Source organism: Rhinatrema bivittatum, chromosome 3 (assembly GCF_901001135.1).
Source record: "Rhinatrema bivittatum chromosome 3, aRhiBiv1.1, whole genome shotgun sequence".
NCBI classification, from domain to species: Eukaryota; Metazoa; Chordata; class Amphibia; order Gymnophiona; family Rhinatrematidae; genus Rhinatrema; species Rhinatrema bivittatum.
The window spans coordinates 5,599,068-5,622,669 of record NC_042617.1 but is presented as its reverse complement, the minus strand read 5'-3'; the positions used below and the strand labels follow the sequence as shown (position 1 = coordinate 5,622,669).

General features: G+C 47.7%; 1 protein-coding gene across 2 annotated transcripts in view; it reads right to left on the bottom strand.

Moving 5' to 3' along the window:
- Window positions 1-21,106: 21,106 nt before the first annotated feature.
- Window positions 21,107-23,602, bottom strand: part of XPO5 (exportin 5) — a 404,361-nt gene continuing 401,865 nt past the window's right edge. For both annotated transcript variants that reach the window (XM_029592834.1, XM_029592835.1), the window contains 4 exons: window positions 23,493-23,600; window positions 22,781-22,918; window positions 22,448-22,612; window positions 21,107-22,031 (listed from right to left, as the gene is read on the bottom strand). In XM_029592834.1, the coding sequence (XP_029448694.1) occupies window positions 21,888-22,031; window positions 22,448-22,612; window positions 22,781-22,918; window positions 23,493-23,600 (555 nt within the window). In that variant the 3' untranslated portion in view covers window positions 21,107-21,887. The remainder of the gene's footprint in view (window positions 22,032-22,447; window positions 22,613-22,780; window positions 22,919-23,492; window positions 23,601-23,602) is intronic.

Below are 23,602 nucleotides of genomic sequence, written 5' to 3'. Positions count from 1 at the left end.
CACAACTCTAACTCTTCCTTCTGGAAAATATGCACCACCTTCGGGTCGTCCCCTTCTGCCACAGGCACTGGGTCCAAAACTTCCATCAGGATCCTGACCATTCGGAATGTTATCGGGCACCGCTGGATTTGTCAGGCACAGCCGGGTCTGGAAAGGCAGGTCCCTGCAGAGCTCCGCCCTCTGAATTGTTTGACTCTACATCCAGACTGCCTGGAGGTATTCTCAACCCAAGTAGCCTGGACATAAGAACATAAGAAATTGCCATGCTGGGTCAGACCAAGGGTCCATCAAGCCCAGCATCCTGTTTCCAAAAGAGGCCAAACCAGGCCACAAGAACCTGGCAATTACCCAAACACTAAGAAGATTCCATGCTACTGATGCAAATAATAGCAGTGACTATTCCCTAAGTAAACTTGATTAATAGCCATTAATGGACTTCTCTTCCAAGAATTTATCCAAACCTTTTTTGAACCCAGCTACACTAACCACATCCTCTGGCAACAAATTCCAGAGCTTTGTGCGTTGAGTGAAAAATAATTTTCTCCAATTAGTCTTAAATGTGCTTCTTGCTAACTTCATGGAATGCCCCCTAGTCCTTCTATTATTTGAAAGTGTAAATAACCGATTCACATCTACTCGTTCAAGACCTCTCATGATCTTAAATACCTCTATCATATCCCCCCTCAGCCATCTCTTCTTCAAGCTGAACAGCCCTAACCTCTTCAGCCTTTCCTCATAGGGGAGCTGATCCATCCCCTTTATTTTGGCTGCCCTTCTCTGTACCTTCTCCATCGCAACTATATCTTTTTTGAGATGTGGCAACCAGAATTGTATACAGTATTCAAGGTGCGGTCTCACCATGGAGCGATATAGAGGCATTATGACATTTTCCGTTTTATTAACCATTCCCTTCCTAATAATTCCTAACATTGTTTGCTTTTTTGACTGCTGCAGCACACTGAGCCGATGATTTTAAAGTATTATCCACTATGATGCCTAGATCTTTTTCCTGGGTGGTAGCTCCTAATATGGAACCTAACATCTTGTAACTACAGCAAGGGTTATTTTTCCCTATATGCATCACCTTGCATTTGTCCACATTAAATTTCATTGGCCATTTGGATGCCCAATCTTCCAGTCTTGCAAGGTCCTCCTGTAATGTATCACAATCCGCTTGTGATTTAACTGCTCTGAATAATTTTGTATCATCCGCAAATCTGATACCCTCACTCATTGTATTCCTTTCCAGATCATTTATATATATATTGAAAAGCACCGGTCCAAGTACAGATCCCTGAGGCACTCCACTGTTTACCCTTTTCCACTGAGAAATTGACCATTTAATCCTACTCTGTTTCCTGTCTTTTAACCAGTTTGTAATCCATGAAAGGACATCGCCTCCTGTCCCATGAGTTTTTAGTTTTCTTAGAAGCCTCTTAGAAGGATAGGCTGGTTCACACTGTATTTAATCCTGTTACATCTCCTGAAGCAAGTGGCCACAATCCATGTGGCCACTGTTCAGTATGTCCCCTGACAATGGTTATGTCTGAGTTCACCCACCCCAGTACACATAGAACTTTTACACTCCAAAGCTCATCCGATTGTAACTCCACGGGAGTTGTGTATGTGGTCCTTTGTCCGTGTAAAAAATTATATGTGGGCAAAACGAAGCGAATGGTGAAAACACGTATTATAGAGCATAGATCCAATATTAAAAATCGCAGGGAAAATGAACCATTAATTGAACATTGGATACAACACTCCCATGAATTGACAGACTTAAGATTTTTTGTACTGGATGTGGTCCATCCTCCGATGCAGGGGGGGGGGGGGGGGGGCAATTTTTCTGATTTACTAATTCGGAGGGAACAGAAATGGATTTACCTTCTCGATACGGTAACCCCCAATGGTCTTAATTGTGATTTGGAGTGGAGTTTCTTCACCTGAAAGGTTTCTTTAGTACTTACCTGCCTTGATCTGATTGGCTTCCCATCCTCGGATTCTGATTGGCTGACTGTATTCGCGCCAAAATGGGGTTTGGCGTTTAAATGCCGGTTGTATTATACCTTAGATGCACTCCCTGTAACCTTGATGTTGAACGTTTTGAAGGTATGTTGTAAGTTTTATTAATATCAAAATATGTTCTTTGGGATCCATGGTAAATGTTTGAATTTTATTATTACAGAATATTGATTATATGGTGCTGTCCCTCCCGACGCAGCCAGTGGGCGAAAGACGGGGTCCGTGTTGGGAATAATACAATACATTTGACACTGGAGTTGCCATTGAATCTTTCTATACTGAATAAACATTTGGATCCAAGAAGTTGATCTGCACTTGTTCTTCTTACTGAGTAATTGAAATCTCCCATTATTATTGCACTGCCAAATTGGTTAGCTTCCCTGATTTCTCTTAGCATTTCATCATCTGTCTGACCATTTTGTCCAGGTGGATGGCAGTATACTCCTATCATTATACTCTTACCCAACTCACATGGGATTTCTACCTATAGATTCTACTGAGCATTTACTCTCTTGTATGATCTTTATCCTGTTGGTCTCTATACCCTCCCGGACACCCCCACCAAGTTGATCCTATCATTGCGCTTTAATTTGTACCCTGATATAGCACTGTCCCATTGGTTATCCTCCTTCCACCAAGTCTCTGTGATGCCAATTATGTCACTCATCATTTGCTGCTATACACTCTAACTCTCCCATCTTACTTCTTAAGACTTCTGGCATTGGCATACAGACATTTCAAAGTGTGTTTTTTGTCTGTATTAACAACCTGCTTTTCAGTTGTTAGGGATAATTTGGAAATCATTAGTTTCGGTGATTGTTTATATATAGGCGCATGGACTATGTTTGCTTTAAATGGAACCTCTCTGTTGGGATGCCCTAACTCTCCTGTTTCATTAGTATCCTTCAAGGATACATTTCTCTGAACTATGCACTGCTAACTGTCTGCTTTCCCCCTTGTTCTAGTTTAAAAGTGGCTCTCTCTCTTTTTTGAAAGTTAGTGCCAGCAGCTTGGTTCCACGCTGGTTAAGGTGGAGCCTATCCTTTTGGAAAAGTCTCCCCTTTCCACAAACGTTTCCCCAGTTCCTTACAAAGCTGAATCCCTATTCCCTGCACCATTGTCTCATCCACGCATTGAAACTCTGGAGCTCTGCCTGCCTCTGGGGACCTGCGTGTGGAACAGGAAACATTTCAGAGAATGTCACCCTGGAGGTTCTGGATTTCAGCTTCCTACCTAAAATCCTAAATTTGGCTTCCAGAACCTCTCTCCCACATTTTCCTATGTCTTTGGTGCCCACATGTACCATGACAGCCGGCTCCTCCCCAGCACTGTCCATAATCCTATCTAGGTGACGCATGAGGTCTGCCACCTTCGCACCAGGCAGGCACGTTACCAGGCATCCTGAAGTCCACCAGCCACCCTATCTACATTTCTAATAATCGAATCACCAACTATGATGGCCGGCCTAACCCTTCCCTCCTGGGCAGTAGCCCTGGGAGACTTGTCCTCAGTGCGAGAGGACAATACATCACCTGGAGAGCAGGTCCTTGCTACAGAATCACTTCCTGCTATACCATGGTCATGATCTCCTACTGGGAGACCTTTCTGATCCAAGGCAGCACGGGGGCTGCTAGACTGGATTTGGGACTTGGCTACTATGTCCCTGAAGGTCTCATCAATGTATTTCTCTGTCTGCCTCAGCTCCTTCAAGTCTGCTACTCTAGCCTCCAGAGATCAGATTCTTTCCCTGAGAGCCAGGAGCTGTTTGCACAGAGTGCACATATACAATCTCTCACCTGCTGGTAAAATATCATATATGTGACAGTCAATGCAAAAGACTAGAAAGCCCCCCTCTTGCTGCTGGACTGCTGCCTTCATCTTAGTTTTATTGATCAGACTCCTGCTGGACTGCTGCCTTCATCTTAGTTTTATTGATCAGACTCCTTCTGATCAATAAAACTAAGAAGGGAGCAGTCCACTGGCACCGGACCAAGGACCCTCCAGGTCTTTTGCCTGGTCGTGGGCCACCAGGCCTCTAAGAACTTCCCGGCAGCCTGGCACGCCAAATATGTGTCGTGCATAAGCAGAATGAACTCTTGACAAAAATGGAGCAGGAGCCTCCAATGCCTGACCAGGATAGCCCCCCTTGCTATCAGAATCTGCCTCTCCAGTGAACAAAGTCCTGCTCCACCTGAGGGGGACTGTATTCACCCCCCCCCACCCGAAACAGCCCAGTCAAGCCCTCAGCACTCAACAACATGGACGCCTTTCCCAGGGCCAGAGAGGGCGGGGCGGCTGACTTGAAGGTGGTCCTGCACCAGACTGCTGCTTTGGCTGCTCCAACACACCCTCTCCTCCAGAGAGGCAGTGGGAACATAGTCTGGCACAGGCTAAATCTTGGGTCAGCATCACTGCTATCACAGAAAAGATTGCCATGCCGCCTGTCAAAAGCAGTCTTGCTGTACCACATGGTGAAATACAACACTGCCCGCTGCCATACAAGCTTGAACTTAGCCTTCCCACCCACTAGCACCCTTGCCACTCTGACACCTCTTCCTCTTCCAATTTTTTTTATTTTTTAAAACTTTGAGACAAGAAAGAAGCAGCAATGCAAAGGGTACTTCCCTGACTGAAGAGCTGCTGGATTCCACCTCCTGGGGATGGGAACTTGCTCTACCTGCTATTCAGCCCCCTGGTGGTAAAAAGCTGAGACAGACAAGAGTCCCCAACCCCCCTGCTCATTCCCAACACCAGGAGGATTAGCCCCACCAGTGCCTAACAGCCTCCTGGGAGGGACACTAGCAAATATCTTTGTTCAATCCCCCCCAGCCTGCAGGGATTGCACCTCTACTAACTGCTGGAGACGGGGAAATACTGAGCGACTGCAGGTGGCGCTCCTGCTTAAATGCCAGTACATCTTTCTGTGTCTCCATCTGCTGGAAAGGAGGCATAACGCTAGGAGTCTGGACCGATCCGGGTATGAACTGGAAATTGATCAGATTTGTCATACAAGATTTACCTCTGGTAAAACTGTGCTGCCTCAGATCTTGCAAGCCCTTGGATTATAGACCACCTTCCTTGAACATTTTTTGTGTTTTTTTCCTTTCTGACGCGGTCTGGTTTTCTTGTATTGAGCTTTTTAGAGTTGGAAAGAGATTGTCGCTAGTGATCACTTCTTCAGTCTCTACAATTCTCTCAGGCTTGTGAGCCCGAATGTTGTTTCAGTAGAGTGATGTTATATGGATTTCAGAGTTTAATGTGCATTACCATGCCATCTTACTGTGCCTCTAATACAGATATGTTCTGACATCAGTACCTCACCTCCAGCAACAAGATTTGTAACCATTTCCAGTTCTGGTTTACAGATTCTATATTTGGCTGCTTTACCATTTTTCTGGGTAGGCTGTAAACCACCTTATTTTTCTGGCTAGACATATTACTTGTTTTATTAGTCCTATTGTGGGAATTTACAGCCACTCGATAACAACCCCGCCATGTACCTTTGCACAAAAACTTTTGGAAAAGGTCAGTTTTTAAGCTTAGCTGCTTTTCATTGGGTTGGAAGGACAGATTACCTAATGCTTTTATTTCCCCATTTGACTCCATCATGCTATATTAGTTTTAAGGAGAGTGTGGCTAATGGCTATGGCCTACAGCCACACTGTGCTTCAGGCACTCATCCTATCCAAAATAGACTATGCAAACGCCATACTACTAGGCCTTCCCAAAAATGCCACAACCCCCTTGCAGCTCCTTCTAAATGCAGCTGCGCGCATACTAACAGGCACTCGCAGAAACGACCACATCACGCCCATTCTTAAACAACTACATTGGCTCCCCATATCCTCAAGAATCATCTTTAAGACTCTAACCCTCATACACAAAGCCATCCACAACCCAAACATGCATTGGTTCTCTGACACCCTACACCTTCGTACGACATCAAGACCAACCAGATCACCATACCTTGCAACAATACCCACTCCTACACCCAAACTATTCCACCTCGCTTCCACCAAACAACGCTCCATCTCCTTAGCTGGTCCCAAGCTGTGGAACTCAATGCCCACTAGTCTACGCCTTGAGATATGCCCAAAGAAATTTAGACAGAAACTTAAAACATGGCTCTTCACACACGCCTACTCTTAATCTGCCATCCCAGCTCCACTCCCCCCCCTCTTCTAACCCACCCAACCTCACACCCACTTTCTTCCCCCTCCACCACCCTCCCCTCCTCACCTCACCCCCCCAACCTCTCATCCCATCCCCCCCAACCTAGCCTCCCCTCCTCTCCCGCACCTTGTATATCAAATGTACTCAATCGAATGTTTATAGAATGTACTTAACCCCTGCTTTTTGTAAATAAACCCCTTATTCCAAGTTACTACCCTGCCCCTTCCCTCCCCCCTAGTTATAATATCAGTTACAATGTAAAGCCCTGTTGGCTGAATTTGCTGTTGTCTGGAAACCGATGTGATGTCTCGTGCGAATGTCGGTATAGAAAAATGTTAAATAAATAAATAAATAAATCCGATATAGGGCAGTTCTTGATGTCAGAGATAGTGGCAGATTGTGCTACTCAGAAGGCAACGATAACACTGGTAAACAAAGTTTTTGTTTCCATCAGGTTTTTTGGTGTTCCAAATAGATTTTTTGATGCTAATCACAGATATTACTTCGAAATTTGTAAATCACGTAAGGTTTCTGAGAAACGGTCAGTTCTGTGTTACAAAAATTGTGAAACTTTAAAAATCTCACATACATATATTTTCTTGCTGGACAGTAGTTTTTATGATTTTTAAAATTCATGTCCTATTTTTAACAGCCATAAGCAAAGTAACATGTAACAGACTAACGTTTTTTAAAATACACCAAGAAACTCCGCCTGATCATGCCAGAACTTGCTCGGGCAAGCCCCAGCTCAGCTGCAAGATTCCAACTTGTTTCCATGACAACATGGCCTTAAATAAGCAGCAGTCTCCCATGGAATATCTATGTAAATGAGCGAATTGTATCACTAAAACTGTTGAGTTTAAAGCTTGGGGATTTAATTTCATATACTTTATGGAATGTCACACCAATGTCGGAATAGTTGTGACATTTTGTTACATCTGTGGTGAGTTTACTCTGAAAGCACAGAAAAGGAGTATGACTGCACTCATTAAGAAGGCATATGAGTTATACTTCGGGTGCAAAATTGGTGACCAGGACAGAGCATGAGCTCCTCATACATGTTGTGCATCTTGTGCCAGTAGTCTGCGAGCTTGGCTGAAAGATGTGAGACCTTCCATGCTGTTTGCCATCCCAATGATATGGAGGGAATAAAAATCATATGACTTACTTCTGCATGACAAATGTGTCAGGATACTCATAAAAAAACAGGAAGTTTGAGTACCCTAACCTTGCATCGGCAATGAGCCCAGTGCTGCATGATGACAGTCTTCCTGTTCCAAAACTGACGAGGATGAGAAGGTAGGCGATGATGGCAAGCCGTCGCAGATGGAAGCTGCGGCTGATCCTGACTTTGTGCCATCAACATCCAGTGATCCTCATTTAATATCTCAGTCAGAGATAAACAACCTGGTCAGAGATTTGGCTTTATCAAAGAGTCAGGCGGAGCTGCTTGGGTCAAGGATGCAAGGATGGAATCTTTTGTCATCTGATATGAAAAGTTCAGTATTTCGCAGCTGTCATGAAGATTTGACAAAATATTTCAACCAAGTACAGAGCCTGACTTTTTGCTGTGACATCAATGGATTGTTTTGTGCTCTCAGATGTGGCCACGACCCAGCAGAATGATAAATCAACAGTTGCCAATCTTAAGTTTGAAGGCTGTGTTGCTGTACAATGGCAATATCTACTCATCAATACCTGTCTGACATGCCATTCATATGATAGAAACATATGAGAACATGCAGCTACTGCTGAACCACATTGAGTACTCGAGGTACAACTGGAATTTGTGTGGTGATCTCAAGGAAGTTGCAATTCTACTGGGTCTGCAGCTTGGTTACACCAAGTATTGTTGCTTCCTTTGTGAGCGGAACAGTCGAGCAAGAGATTCGCATTATCTCAGAAAAGTCTGGCCTCTCCACAAGAAGTTGGTTCCAGGGCAGAAGAATGTTGTGCACGACCCACTGGTGGATCCAAGTAAGATATTTCTTCCACCTTTGCATATCAAACTTGGGCTGATGAAAAAGTAAGGTAATGAACAAGCAAAGTAAAGCCTTCAATTATTTGCGGCAAATGTTTCCACACATAAGTGACGCCAAGATAAAAGAAGGTGTTCTCGTTGGCCCACAAATCCGAGCTGTGATGGACAGCCACTTTGATGGTCTTCTGTAAAACATGTTGCATGGACAGCCTTCAAGAATGTCGTTTAACTTTCTAGGCAACTATAAGGCAGCAGACTATGTCGAACAGGTTGAAAATCTGCTTCAGGCATACAAATTGATAAAGTGCAACATGTCATTGAATACACATTTTCTTCATTTCCCAGACAACCTTGGTGCTGTGAGTGATGAACATGGTGAAAGGTTTCATCAAGACATTGTCAAAATGGAGCAACGGTATCCAGGCAAGTGGAATCCCTCCATGCTGGGTGACCATTGTTGGTCTCTCATCCGCGAAGCATTGGACAGTGATTACAAACGAAAATCTGCAGCAAAACATTTTTATTTAGTTTTCTGGTGCCAACATTGTAGTGGCATAAGCTATAATGGCAGACACGTAACAATGCTTAATGTATATCACACTTTTCTGGCAAATGGTACGTGATACAGACATAATAAATGCATATTTGTGTTCAGCTTTTTAAAATCTACTTGTTTCACTGAAGGTGGTGGAGGAAACAAAATGTTCCTAGAAATTTGTTTACCAGTGTATTGGCCTCTGCTTCTTCTGGCTAAAAGTACAAAAGGTCTGCCATCGCACCTGTACTTCGAGCTACAGTGAGGTGGTGTTCCCAGAGGTGAGTTTAGATTGAGGGTGGAAAAAAAGATGCACAGAAAGGATTTTCATAGCTTTGCCCACTATTTTCCATTGTCATTTCACCTGCACAATCCACAGGTATTTTGTACCTGCAGAATTTTTAAAGGGAAAATATGTGCATAAGCTTCCTTCTGAAAATTAGGTACAAAATCACTCTGCATGTAGGTGGAGAGTTCGAAAATTACCCCAACAAGCATTACCATGATTACAGTGAGCCTGAGGATGAGCAAAACTAAAGGACAGGGCTGTGTATTGCTCCCCACAGCAAAGCTAAAGTACTTCTGAGGGACCTTTGCTATTGGAATATGGATCCAGTAGATCCAGGAAGCACAACAAATAGGAGTGGATGAGTAGCCTAGTGGTTAGAGCAGTGGGCTGAGAACCAGGAGACCAGGGTTCAAGTCCCACTGTGGCTCCTTGTGACCTTGGGCAAGTCACTTTACCCTCCATTGCTTCAGGTGCAAACTTAGATTGTAAGCCCTCTGGGGATAGAGAAATACCTACAGTAGCTGAATGTAATCCACTTTGAAGCACTGAAAAAAGTGCAAAAAGTGGAATATAAAGCTAAATGTTGCGATTACTTACCTGATAATCTCCTTTTCCTTAGTGTATGTAGATGGACTCAAAACAAGTGGGTTTAGTGTGCTCGTGCTAGCAGTTGGAGACAGATCTGACGTCAGCACGGGTACATATACCCCCGCAGGAAGTGACGCAATTCAGTAATCTTCCTTGCAAAAACTGTTATAGCCATATGTGTACTGACCGATCAATTAATCAACAGGATTACCCTGACCAATTGATGGTAGCTGGAGACCGCCAGTGTTCTCAACCGGAAGGTGTCAACACCCGGCAGGGTGGAAGCCCTATTATAAGCAAAACATGGCTTACCGTGAGTCAGCGAATCCCCATGTATGCCGGCAGCCGGGCGGGATGCTGAGTCCATCTGCATACACTAAGGAAAAGGAGATTACCAGGTAAGTAATCTTAACATTTCCTAGCGTGCAGCAGATGGACTCAAAACAAATGGGATGTACAAAAGTTACTCCCGGACTGGGCGGGAAGCTGCCCGAGGATTGTTTAGGATTGCCCTCGCAAATGCTGTGTCCTCTCTGGCCTGAACGTCCAGACGGTAGAATCTGGAGAAGGTATGGAGGGAGGACCACGTCGCCGCTTTGCATATCTCTGCAGGCGACAGCAGCTTAGCTTCTGCCCAAGAGGCTGATTGTGCTCTGGTAGAATGAGCCTTGACCTGTAGAGGTGGTGGTTTTCCTGCCTCTACATAGGCCGCCTTGATAACTTCTTTGATCCAGCGGGCGATGGTTGGCCGTGAGGCCGCTTCCCCTTGCTTCTTCCCGCTGTGAAGGACGAACAGGTGGTCCGTCTTTCGTACTGCTTCTGCCATTTCCAAGTATCTGGACAGCAACCTGCCAATGTCGAGATGGCGCAGTATTCGACCTTCTTCCGACTTCTTCAAACCTTCCGTGGTTGGCAAGAATATGGTTTGGTTGAGGTGAAATTGTGAGACTACTTTGGGTAAGAAGGAACGAACCGTGCGAAGATGGATAGCCTCCGGAGTGATTCTGAGAAACGGATCACGGCAGGACAGTGCTTGCAGCTCTGAGTTGCGGCGTGCTGAACACACAGCCAGCAAGAACACCATCTTCAAGGTCAACAAACGGAGGGACAGGCCTCGAAGAGGCCTGAAGGCGGATCCTGCTAGAAATTCCAACACTAGGTTGAGGTTCCACAGGGGCACTGACCACTTCAGTGGCGGACGAATGTGTTTGACTCCTTTCAGGAAACGTGAAACGTCTGGATGTGTGGCGATGCTGTTGCCGTCCCTCCGGGGACCGTAGCAGGACAGCGCTGCCACTTGAACTTTGATGGAACTGAGGGACAGACCCTTCTGAAGTCCATCTTACAGGAAATCCAAAATGATAGGGATCTTAGAGGCATGTGGATTGGTGCCGTGAGTTTCGCACCAGGCTTCAAATACCCTCCAGATCCTTATATATGTTAGGGATGTGGAGAATTTGCGTGCTCGTAGGAGTGTGTCTATTACCGGCCCCGAGTATCCCCTTTTCTTCAGTCGAGCCCTCTCAATGGCCAGACCGTAAGAGAATTGAGCCGGATCCTCGTGGAGGATGTGACCTTGTCGCAGCAGGTCCCTGTGAGGGGGCAGGGGTAGAGGATCCCCTGCCAGTAGTCTTCTCATGTCTGCGTACCAGGGTCTTCTTGGCAAGTCCGGGGCCACTAGAAGAACTAGGCCTCTGTGCCGCTGGATCTTGTGTATAATGGCACCCAGCAGGGGCCATGGAGGAAAGGCATATAGTAGGATCTCACGAGGCCATGGCTGTACCAGGGCATCGATCCCCTGGGATAGAAGATCCCGCCTGCGGCTGAAATATTTGGGAACTTGAGCGTTGGACCTGTCCGCTAGTAGGTCCATGCCCGGCGTCCCCCACTGATCCATGATCATCTGGAAAGCTGTGGGCGACAGCTGCCATTCCCCTGGATTTAGGCTTTCTCTGCTGAGGAAGTCTGCCGTGGTGTTGTCCTTCCCGGCGATGTGGACGGCGGAGATGTCCTGGAGATTTGCTTCCACCCAAGTCATCAGGGGGGCTATTTCTAGGGATACCTGTTGGCTTCTGGTTCCGCCCTGTCGGTTGATGTATGCCACCATGGTGGAGTTGTCTGACATCACTCTGACTGCTCTGTTGCGAAGTCTGTGGGCAAATCGCGGGCACGCTAGCCTGACTGCCCATGCCTCTAGTCGGTTTATGTTCCACCCCGACTCTTCTCTGTTCCACCGCCCTTGGGCGGTGAGTTCTTCACAATGCGCTCCCCATCCATTCAGGCTGGCATCCGTAGTGAGCAGGGTCCAGGTTGGGGAGGACATTCTTGACCCCCGGCTCAAGTGGCCGGACTGCAACCACCACCGTATCTGATTCCGCACTCTGACTGGTAGAGGTAGGTGGGTGGTGTAGTTCTGTGATCGTGGGCTCCACCGAGATAGGAGGGCACGTTGTAGTGGTCTCATATGAGCCCGTGCCCATGGTATCACCTCCAGAGTGGATGCCATAAGGCCGAGGACCTGTAAGTAATCGCAAGCTGTGGGCCGGGTGGCACTCAGCAGGGCCTGCAGATGATTCCGGAGCTTTGATCTTCTCTTGGAGGTCAGGCTGACCTTGTCTTCCCTGGGTGTCGAATCGGACTCCTAGGTATTCCAGCGACTGGGAAGGCTGTAGGGAACTCTTGTTCAAGTTTACAACCCATCCTAGGCTTTCCAGAAGAGCTATAACTCTGTTGGTTGCCTGGTGGCTCTCCTCTGGCGACTTCGCCCGGATCAGCCAATCGTCCAGGTAGGGATGGACGAGGATTCCCTCCTTCCTGAGGGACGCTGCCACTACTAGTATGACCTTGGTAAAGGTCCGCTGCGCGGTGGCTAACCCGAAGGGTAAAGCTCGGAACTGGAAGTGTTGGTCCAGGACCTTGAAGCGTAAATAGCGCTGATGATCCCGATGGATTGGGATATGCAGGTAGGCTTCCGACAGATCTAGGGATGTGAGAAACTCCCCTGGCTGTACTGAATTCTTGACAGTTTCCATGCAAAAGCTGGGGACCTGTAGGTATCGGTTGACTGACTTGAGGTCCAGGACGGGCCGGAAAGTGCCCTCCTTCTTGGGCACGATGAAATAAATGGAATAATGCCCAGAATGCATCTCCCTCGCAGGCACTGGGATTATGGCCTTTAGGGACAGGAGCCTATGCAAAGTAACTTCTAGGGCCTTCCTCTTGATGGGCGAACAAGGAGAGTCCACAAACCTGTCCGGCGGGAGTCTAAGAAAATCCAGGTAATACCCTTCTCGGATGATGGCGAGGACCCACTGATCAGAGGTAATCTCGACCCACCTTTGGTAGAAGAGGGATAGCCTGCCCCCTATGGCCGCTACCCCCGGACGGGTCGGCTGATTGTCATTGTGGGGTACGGCCGGGACCCAAACCAGAGCCGGTTCCCCTCTTGTTGCGCCTAGGCTGAAAGGACTGGTTCCTGGTCTGAGAACGAGGTGCTTGGTAGCGAGTCCTGTAAGGATTGAAGCACTGAGAGGATCTACCCCTGGGTGGCCTAGGAAAGGGGCACTGGTTCCTCCTTGACCGGTCTTCTGGTAGACGGGGTAATGGAGAGGCGCCCCATTTATTGGCCAGTTTCTCAAGGTCGCTGCCGAACAGGAGGGATCCCTCAAAGGGCATTATCCTCACATGGACAAATGATCTTCTATCCTCCTGAACGATGGACCCATGCACTCCCAGGTTAAAGCACCTCAAGCTTTAACCATATTCTTCTTGTATGATGTTACAATTTCTTCCTACCTTTACCTTTTTTTCCAGCTATTTAAGCTTCCAAGTTCGTACTCCTTGTTAAATGTAACTTTGCCTTATTCACCTCTATTGTTATTTACTTTATTTTTGCCTCAGTTATCCCCTTGTTATTTGTAAACCAATCCGATATGGTTATTACTATGAAGGTCGGTATAAAAAAGTTTTAAATAAATAAATAAATAAATAAATTCTCGTGAGGCGTGTTTTGGAGGAGGAGTCGGCCGACCAATTACGTAGCCAGACCTGTCTCCTGGCCGCCACTGAGGATGACACTCCTTTGGCTGCCGTACGTACTAAGTCGGAGGCTGCATCAGTGAGGAACGAGAGAGCCGATTCCATTTCTTCTCCTGGGGTGTTGCTCCTAGCCTGTGATAAACAGGAACGTGTCACCACGGTGCAGCAAGTCGCAATTCGTAGGGACATGGCTGCCACCTCAAAGGCTTGTTTCAGAATGGTGTCCATGCGCCGGTCATGTGTATCCTTGAGGGCCGTCCCCCCCTCCACCGGAATGGTGGTGCGCTTCACAATTGCACTAACTATGGCGTCTACCTGGGGGCACGCCAGCTTCTCCCTGGTTGCCGGATCTAAGGGGTACATGCCAGCCAAGGCCCGACCCCTTTGAATGAGGCCTCCGGCGTATTCCATTCCAGATCAATTAACTGCTGAGCTACTTGTAGGAGGGGAAAATGGTGAGACGTTTGGCGCAGGCCCTCTAACAGGGGGTTCATTCTAGGTTCTTCAGGGGCATCGTGGCCCGGAATAGCCAGCTCAGACAGGCATTGAGAGATCAGGCCTGAGAGATCAGGCCTGGAAGATCCCCTTTCAAAAAGAAGCGCCTCATGGTCCGATATGGTTCAACCCCCGAGGGCAGTTCTCCCTCCTCGGGGGACTTGTCGTCTTCCTCAGGGCAATCTGAATCCCCATAAGTGGGGGTTCCGGGTGGCGCGTGGCCGTGCCTAGGCCTTGAGGGTCCAGGGGCCGGGTCATCCGGTACGTAGGGACCCGCTCGGGGAGCAGCCTGCATTGTGACAAAGGCATGAATCCCCTTGAATAATTCCACCCAGGAGAGCGAAGCGGGATCCGGTCTGAGGGGTACCAGGTCCCTTGGGGTCCCCGGCTGCTCACTGCTGCCTGCTAGGTCCGGGGTGTTCCCTGAGGAACTGGCAAGTACACTGGGCTGTGACCGGCCCTGGCCTGGAACTCCCAGGGCCTCTTCACATTGGGCACATAGGGAGTCTGCATCCTCGCTCAGTGTGGCTCTGAGGTTGCATGCAGAGCAGAGGCTCATGCCTGATGCTGGAGGGACCGGCTCCGCTGACGCATGGGCTCTCTTATGCTCCATGTGTGCCTGGGAATGGATGTATCAGTGGGCGCCTATGAACGTGCGCCTAAGAATGTACGCCTAACAACGTGCGCCTAACAGTGTGTGCCTATCGCGCGGTGACAAACCAGGCAGAAAAATGGTGACCTCCGTGGCGGATTGCCACCTAGGCAGACTCTGCGAATCCTCGCTTCCTCGGAGACCAACAAGTAAAGATGTACGCCTTACCTTGTCTTCGGCACTTCCCGGTTGCGACCCGGGCGGTCTCCGGCTGCGGGGGGAGAGGGTGAGTACTGTCACCGCCGCGCTCGAGGAAGTGCACCCGCTGCCTCTAGGCCGCGCCCGAACTAGTCTCGCTCCGGGGCTAAGTCCGCGTCGGGACCGAGGCTGCCTCTACGCCGCGCCCGAGCCCTTCTCACTCGGGGGCTAGGTCCCTGCCGCGAGCCGGCCACCGGACCGAGGCCCTTACCTCCGAGGGACCCCGGAAATCACCTCGGGAAACAACTGGGGGAGGGACCGACTGGTATCACCGCAGGAGTACGGGGCTCGTCTTCAGGTAGGTTTCTATGAATTTAGTTGTGTACAATTTGGAAACACGCTCAGCGAGCGTGAGGTAGCTCCAAACTTCTTTTGGAGATGGAAATTACTGAGTTGCTGCACTTCCTGTGGGGGTATATGTATCCGTGCTGACGTCAGATCCGTCTCCAACTGCTAGCACGAGCACACTATACCCACTTGTTTTGAGTCCATCTGCTACACACTAGGAAATGAGATGATTTTGTGAATCTGAATACTAAGGGACTCCACTCTGAAATGTCAGGTCTAACCTGACCTTTTTAGTCTTCTGGAGATCAACAATTAGCCCAAAGTCTCCTGCTTTCCTTATGCCCAGAAAATAGAATAGGAACAAATACTAAAACTGTAGATAAGTAGGGAGAAGACAGCTTGAATAAGACCTTGAACACCACAATTGGTTTTTTTTTTTTTTGGGGGGGGGGGGGGGGGGAAATAAAATGGTCTATATCTGCCACTATCATCTGGGTTTCTATCATGTCTGAATGACATAGAATCACAGAACATGACAAAAGATAAAAACCCAAAGGGCCATCCACATCTCCCTTTCAGCTTTAGTGTCTCTTCCTTCTCCTCAGCCTGAGAGAGAGTGGAGGAGATTCCATCATGTTTATGATTGCTCTCTGTGGTAGGAGGTCTCTTCAGGGGTACCTCAACAATTGGCTCTCAGCCCTTCTATTCAATATTTATATGGCCCTAATCTGCAGATTGTTAGGTTGTTGTGCAGGATATAGACTGTATGCAGATATCCAGGTTTTTTCCCCATGTTATCATCATGGTCTGAGACTGTGTCCATTTCAACCTGTATCTCTGCCCTTAAATAACTGCGTACACCATAACTATCTAGCCTTAAACCTTGCAAAAAGAGAGGTGATAGTTTATCCTGGAGTGGGTCCATTTCTCCTCAATATCCATTGGTAATACTATCTTAAATATTATCCTCTAAGAAGTCAGGTTTTTCAGATATCTACAATGAATATGCATGAGATAGATTTGCATGCACTGCTTCCATTGTGTGCATATACTCATTGTGGATATCCTAAAACCTGACCAGCTAGGTGTATCTCAAGAAAGGAAAATTGGTTCTTACCTGCTAAATTTTTGTTCCTGTAATACCAGAGATCAGTCCAGACAAGAGGATTTATGCATACCTACCAGCAGATGGAGGCAGAGAACAAAAACTTTGGGACACTGCTACATAACATAGTGCTACCTGCAGTCCCTCAGTATTGACATGTACCCAAGCCAAAAAGTAGGCCCCTATTTCCCCCTTTTTTTTAGGGCAAACAGGAAAAAAATCTTACCTAGGGTTGAAAACCCCTGAACTGGCAAGCCAAACAATACCAGGCAAAATCCTGCTAACCACTTACTCAGAAAAGGAAATACAACTTTTTTTTTAAACCGTGTGACAACAAAATGCACCAGAAGTATGTACACTGGCTATCCTTCACCAGGAAATTCAGTCTTTTGACTGCAACAATGGGTGGGTCTCTGGACTGATCTGTGGTATTACAGGACCGGAAATTAGCAGATAACCAATTTTCCTTTCCTGTACATACCCAGATCAGTCCAGACAAGTGGGATGTTCCCAAGCACCCCTGTACTGAGCGGGCAGCCGAAAGTCCCGCTCTCAACACACTCTCACCAAGAGACACATCTTCCTGCGCTCCAACATCCAAACATTAATGCTTAGTGATGGTATGTAACGAAGACCACACCTCAGCCCTACAATATCTCCTGAGGAGACACCAACTGTCACTCCGCCCAGGAGGTTGCTTATGCCCAAGTCAAATGCACCTTGAGACCCACTGGAACTTCACGACCCTTAGAAATATAGGCTGAACAAATGGTCTCTTTCAGCCATTTAGAAATCATGGCCTTAGAGTCTTTCTTGCCTCTTCTTGCTCCGCCTACCACCACAAACAGATGATCTGACCTCCAAAAACTATTAGTGACTTTCAAATAATGCAACACATTGAGATGCACATCCAGGAGATGCAGATCCCTATCCTGAGGAGACCCACACGACTAATCCGGAAAGAGCGGCAGCTCAACCGTCTGATTCACATGAAAGGAAGACACCACTTTCGGCAAATAGAAGGGAACCATACGTAAGGTCACCCTGTCCTCTGCAATATGCAGAAATTGATCTTGACAAGAAAGTGCCTGAAGCTCGGAAATCCACCTGGCCAAACCATCAGCCATCAGGAAAAACAAACAGTCTTCAATGTCAAATCCTTCACCAAGGACCGTCTTAAGGGCTCAAAGAGGGCACTGCAAAGTAAGCGCAAGACCAGACTGAGGTTCCAATTCGGACACACCTTCCAAACTGGAGGCTGCAAATGCTTAACCCCCTTCAGAAAATGCACAACACTGATGAGTGGCCAAAGACCTTCCCTGGAATTTGCCCCGAAGACAACCCAAGTCAACCACCTGAACGTGAAGCGAACTATAGGCTAGGCCTTTGGGCAAGCCTCGTTGTAGAAAGGACAAAGTGTGCAGAACTTCCACAGATAATGGGTCCAGATCCTGTTGTAGACCCTAGGAATCAAAAAATTTCCAAATCCTACCATACGCCAAAGACGTAGGTGGTCTCCTAGCTTGAAACATAGTGGAGATCACTGGTTCGGAATATCCCTTCAGGCGCAACTGCCGCCTTTCAAAAGCCAAGCCACGAGACAAAAGTGATCCTCCTGATCCAAAAATATGGGTCTTTGTCGCAGGTCTAGATGAGCCAACTGCAGATGCCCGATCGCCAGATACACCAGATCTGTGAACCATGGACAACAAGGCCACTCCGGCGCCACTAGCACCATGCTCCCTGGATGCACCTCTTTCCGCCTCAACACTTGACCAATGAGTGGCCATGTAGGAAACACATACAGAAGAATCCTGGTTGGCCACGGGCATACCAGGGCATCAAGTCCTACCGACCTGGGCTCCCTTTGATGACTGAAGAATCTTGTCGTCTTTGCACTGGCTCGTGTCGCCATGAAATCCAACTGAGGAAAACCCCACCTGGCACAAATGTGATTCCAGGCTTTCAGGGACAGTTCCCTCTCCCCAGGATCTAGCTGTTGCCTGCTGAGGAAATGCGTCTGCACTTTGTCCACTTCCACAATGTGTGAGGCTGCAATTCCCTCGAGATGACACGCTGCCCACACAAACAATAGTTGAGTATCCTGAGCTACAGCCCAGCTCTTCGTTCCTCCTTGTTAATTGATGTATGCCACTGTCATCACATTGTCTGAAAACACTCGCACCATACGTCCCTGGACCACCAGCAAGAATGGCTCCAGGGTTCTGTGCACCACCCTCGTCTCCAGACGATTGATGACCAGGATGCTTCCACCGTTGATCAAATCCCCAGGGCAGACCGACCCAGGTACACTGCTCCCCCAGCCTTTGAGGCTGGTATCTGTGGTGACCACATCTCAACCCGGGGGCTCCAGGTCACTCCTCAATAGCCACCACGAAAGACTGGGTCTGGGTTCTCCTTGCAGAGGCAACGGCAGATGATACTCCTCTGACAATGGATTCCACCTGGACAAGGTGCTCTTTGTAAAGGACATATGTGAGCAAAAGCCCATGGAACCAAATCCAAAGAGGAGGTAGGTAGTCTGTAGGTAGTCCCAGACCTTCGGAACTGACAGACTCAAGAGTTGCTGCACTTGCAACTTTGTCAATTTGTCTGCTGACAGGAACACCCTGCCTTGGTGGGTATCAAAATGGGCCCCTAGATACTCCAATGATTTGGATGGAACCAGGTGTCTCTTCGTCACATTGATCACCCACCCCAGAGAACTGAGGGTGATCATCATACGCTGCACTGACCGACCACACTTTTCCTTTGTCTTTGCCCAAATAAGCCAATCGTCCAAATATGGATATACCAGAATCCCTTCCTGTCTCAAGGCTGCCACCACGACTACCATCACCTTTGTGAAGGTTCGGGGAGCCTTAGCCAACCCAAAGGGAAGAGCCCGAAACTGGAAGTGTCGTCCCAACACCATGAAATGGAGAAACCTCTGATGGTCTTCCTGAATGGGAATTTGCAGATAGGTTTCAGTCAGATGCAGGGATGTGAGGAATTCTTTTTGGACTGCTGCTATTACTGTACATAGTGTCTCCATCCAAAAACGTGGTACTCGCAAGGCTACATTTATCTTTTGCAAATCCAAAATGGGGCAGAAAGTGCCCTCCTCCTCTGGCATCACAAAATAAATGGAGTACCTCCCCCGTCCCTGTTCGCTCAACGGAACCTGAGTGATGACCTCTAAGCTTAGAACCTTTGCAGAGTCTGTTCTACTGCACCCCTTTTGCTGCGAGACAAACACTGGGACTCCAGAAAGGCCTCTTTGACCGGGCGCGACCATGAGGACGGAGCAGATTCAGGGGACAACCTCCTCCCTCAGGGGATGGACGAGCTGGACAATTTCTCCCCGGAGTTTATCCTGCTACTCCACAGGGCCTTCCGGAGGGAGAAGACCCTCAATCTCATCAAGATCTGGATCATCCTTACTCAAATCAGAATGTGGCAGCTGATCCCCATCAGGATGTCCGTGCGGATCCGCCCCCTGTGGTGACGCTGGATCCGGAGACTCATCCGAATCATCCTGGTCCCTGGAATGTTAACCCGCCCCGGCATGGTGCAGCCCTAGGCGTGTCAAGAAATCCACCAATACGCTCTCCGATGCCATCCTCTATCTTTTGGGCGAGCTGGAATGATGCATCCTGGATCTCTTGACTCCTACCCCCTTCCTAGCCAGAGTCTCCGGTATCATGGGCTAGCACAGCCAGGGGTTTCAAACCCCATTTGCCCGGCTCCACTCAAGGGATGGCCCACAAAGGAACCTAACATCTAGAAGAGCTGCTCCAACTTCTAACATCCAAACGCCAACTCTCAATCAGGCTTGCAGGTTTTTCACATCTACCATCTGCTGGAGACAGAGAAATACTGAGAGACTGCAGGTGGCACTCTGGGGATAGGGAAATACCTACAGTACCTGAATGTAAACCGATGTGATATCTAAGATCAAATGTCGGTATATAAAAATAAATAGTTGGCACTCTCAGTTATGTAGCAGCGTCCCAAAGTTTTGTTCTCTGCCTCCCATCTGCTGGTAGGGATGCATAAACCCACTTGTTTGGACTGATCTGGGTATAATACAGGAACTGCTGCTTCAGAAAATCCTGAGGTGTTCTCATGTATTGTGGGAGAGAAGGGGAGGGGATCAGCCAGGTAGAAATCTGCCAGAGATACTGTAAAGTGATGGTTTATCTGGTTGCAGCATGGTCACCCTCATGCTGCAGCCAGATAAATTTAATAATTTGAATGTATTTTCAGCAGACTTGATATTCATAGGGCAGAAAATCTGAATATTTCTAGATATTATATGTACTACGCAAGCAAGAAGGAAACATTCTTATATTTCCAATAGAGTATAGTGAACAGTGGGGAAGAATTTAACTTAAAATATCCTTCAAATGTCCTGTTTACATGTTCTGTGATCCAGATCAGCTGTGTTACTGAGTAAAATTACAAAATTTAGTTCCAGAGGAGATCCAATCCAGCACAGTTAGTTTACAAGAAACAAAATGGGGTACTGGTGATAAATATTAGGAGTCAGAGAATGAAATATTTGAATTAGCTGGGACTGTGGACTATTTTTTTCAGCAGTCACTCCCACCTACAACATTTGCTGGCTGTCACCATTTGCCAGAGCCACGATGGTCCTTTATTCATGCCATTTAATAGGACCTGAAGAGAAATTCTCTCTCTGCAGCACAGGAAGAAAGGAATTCTCTTTACCACCTGTATTAAACAGAAATGACTTTTACTGACACTGAGGTATAACACAAATCCATAAAGTCAATCTGACATTACTACAAAAAAGTATTTAAAAGAGCATAAAAAAAATCATTGTTTTGCTTCTAGCATGGAATCACAAAATATGTTAAAAATGTCACCGACATAATAAATACACACTTCCCCCTCTCGTGTGTGAAAGGGAGAAGGGAAAGCAGATCAAGCAGGGGATGAGGGCCAAGGTCTCACCCCAGGGGAGATGATGGAATCAGGATCACAGAGGGGGAGGGAGAGAAAGCAGCTAGTGTTGATGAGAGCTAAAGGAGTCGGACGAGAAGTGCTGAAAGCCTGCATTCTGAGCCTCTCCCTCACTTACTGCTCCTCTCCAAAAGGGTTTGATGATCAGCTGTGGATGCAGAGCTGTAGCCTAGTGTTTTGGGACTGGGCAGGCTTACAAAGATATCTGGATATTCTAAACCTTCCCTCTTGCAAATACAGATATAGCAGGGTAAGTGATTGGTAATGGAGCTCAGAATTCATTTTACTGATGCCCCAGCCTCTTCCTCATATCCTGATCTTCAATCACAGTCCTCCAAACCTTCCAGCCAGACTCAGGAGCTACTTCCACTGCTGTGATTTTTAACTTACAAACTCTGTTGGCAGAAAATCAGCAAGAGCTTGGGTAAAAGGTGCAAGTACTGAGTCATGAAAAGGTAAAAGAGGAAATGCGGATGAGGGTGCAGAAAGGAGGTAAGAGACTTGGAAAGAAGACGAGCCAGGTGCGGTGTGTGCTCAGGCTTGGAAGAGAACGGACAGCCCTTCTTCCTCGCTGCTCTCCACAGACTGCTCCACCTCTAGCGATGCCTTGGACTTCTTGAAGAGGGAGGGCAGGTTTCGGATGTGTACCTCCTTACGGAACTGCTCGCCCAGGGGTTTCTGCAGATGGGGGCAGAGACACAAACATAGGCCCATTTTTACTCATTCTCCCACAGTGCTGAGGAATGCCCCAAAAGAGAGAAAAACTCTTGTATTGCCATCTTGATACTGTTCTCCACCTCTCTCCTCGGTAGGCTAGCACAGGGCTCCTTCACTGTCCCCCCCCCCCCACTGTCACCAATCTCTTCCCCAAGCTAGCGCAGTGCTCCCTTCTCAGGCCCCAGAGGGCGCGTAGGAGCACCGACACCCTCCCCCACCGAGTGCAGGGGATCACTGACACTGCCCTCTCCTATGCTAGCACCAGGCTCCCTCACTGTCCATGTATGCAAGCATTGGCTGCAGATGGACACATTTTGTGGAGCTTGCTGGCCGAGCAATGACTGCCCTATTACAGCAACAAGAATTACTCTCCTTACCCCGATGCAGCCTGAGATGAGACGCTTGAAATGCTCCTTCCTTCTCTTATCTGCAACTTTTTGCAGTGTTGGATTTAACAGTTTGGAATCAAACTGCTCCAGGGATTCCTTCTGAATGTCTGGGATCTGCTCCATCACTGCCTTCAATTCGGGGTAGCGAGGGCGCTGAGGAAAGTCAGACAGGTTAAAAGCAGTGAGAGAAACAGGAAAGATTAGCGGGGCATGCGAGCATGCAAAGGTTACAGGTCCTAATGCCTGGCTCCTGCCAACGTGCCCAGATGACAAGGACCAGTGCATTACAGACCACGTGCTTTTCTCCATTCCCCGTCTTACCAGGGTCTCATAGATGTGGAATGCAAGGTGAACAAGAGCTGCCATGCAGCCATCATGCTGCCCATGCATCTGTAAGCCTTTCAGAACGCTGATGAAAAACCACGTAACAACGTCAGTCAGGAGAGACCCCGCAATCACCTATAACAGGAGAGAAAAGAGACAGTGCAAACACCACAATCCTTAATCTCAATATTACCTGTACAACAGGGTTAGGCTTCATACACCCAAGTCCCATAAGGCGCCAACTGCTGCATACTTGGGGACTCCTCCTGCCTGTACTCTGGGAAACACATACCCTACCTCACAGGTCCTCTTTCTGGATACACAAGGCCACCCATGAGCTCCCCTTCATCTCCAGACATGCACTGTATCCTGGGAGTCCCTTCTGGTCCGTACTTGTGTACACATGCACTATACCAGGGAGGAGCGAGGGGCTGACATATCCCTTCTGCTCCATACCTGGGGATATATGAATCCTATCCAGTGGATTTTGCTTCTGCTCCATACGCAGGTATTATTATCTATTTAATAAGGTTCAATATCATAATCAAAAGAAACCACGTCGCATGGAAAACAGAATTATAACTTGATATGAAATCAGTTCACAAAATAGGCAGTGTGCCCAATAAGAATCAATGAAAATAGTAGGAAAGAAATCGAGAAAAGGTTAGGAGAGCGAGTGAAAGCCGGGTCATTCCGAGATGCGCCATACCTGCCTGAGAAGGGGCCAGCAGAGCTGGGTAGTGGTTCTCTGGCAGGACAGTGTGTCTCTCCAAGAAAGAGATGTGAATGCTGTGATGAGCACGGCCATGCATACGTCCT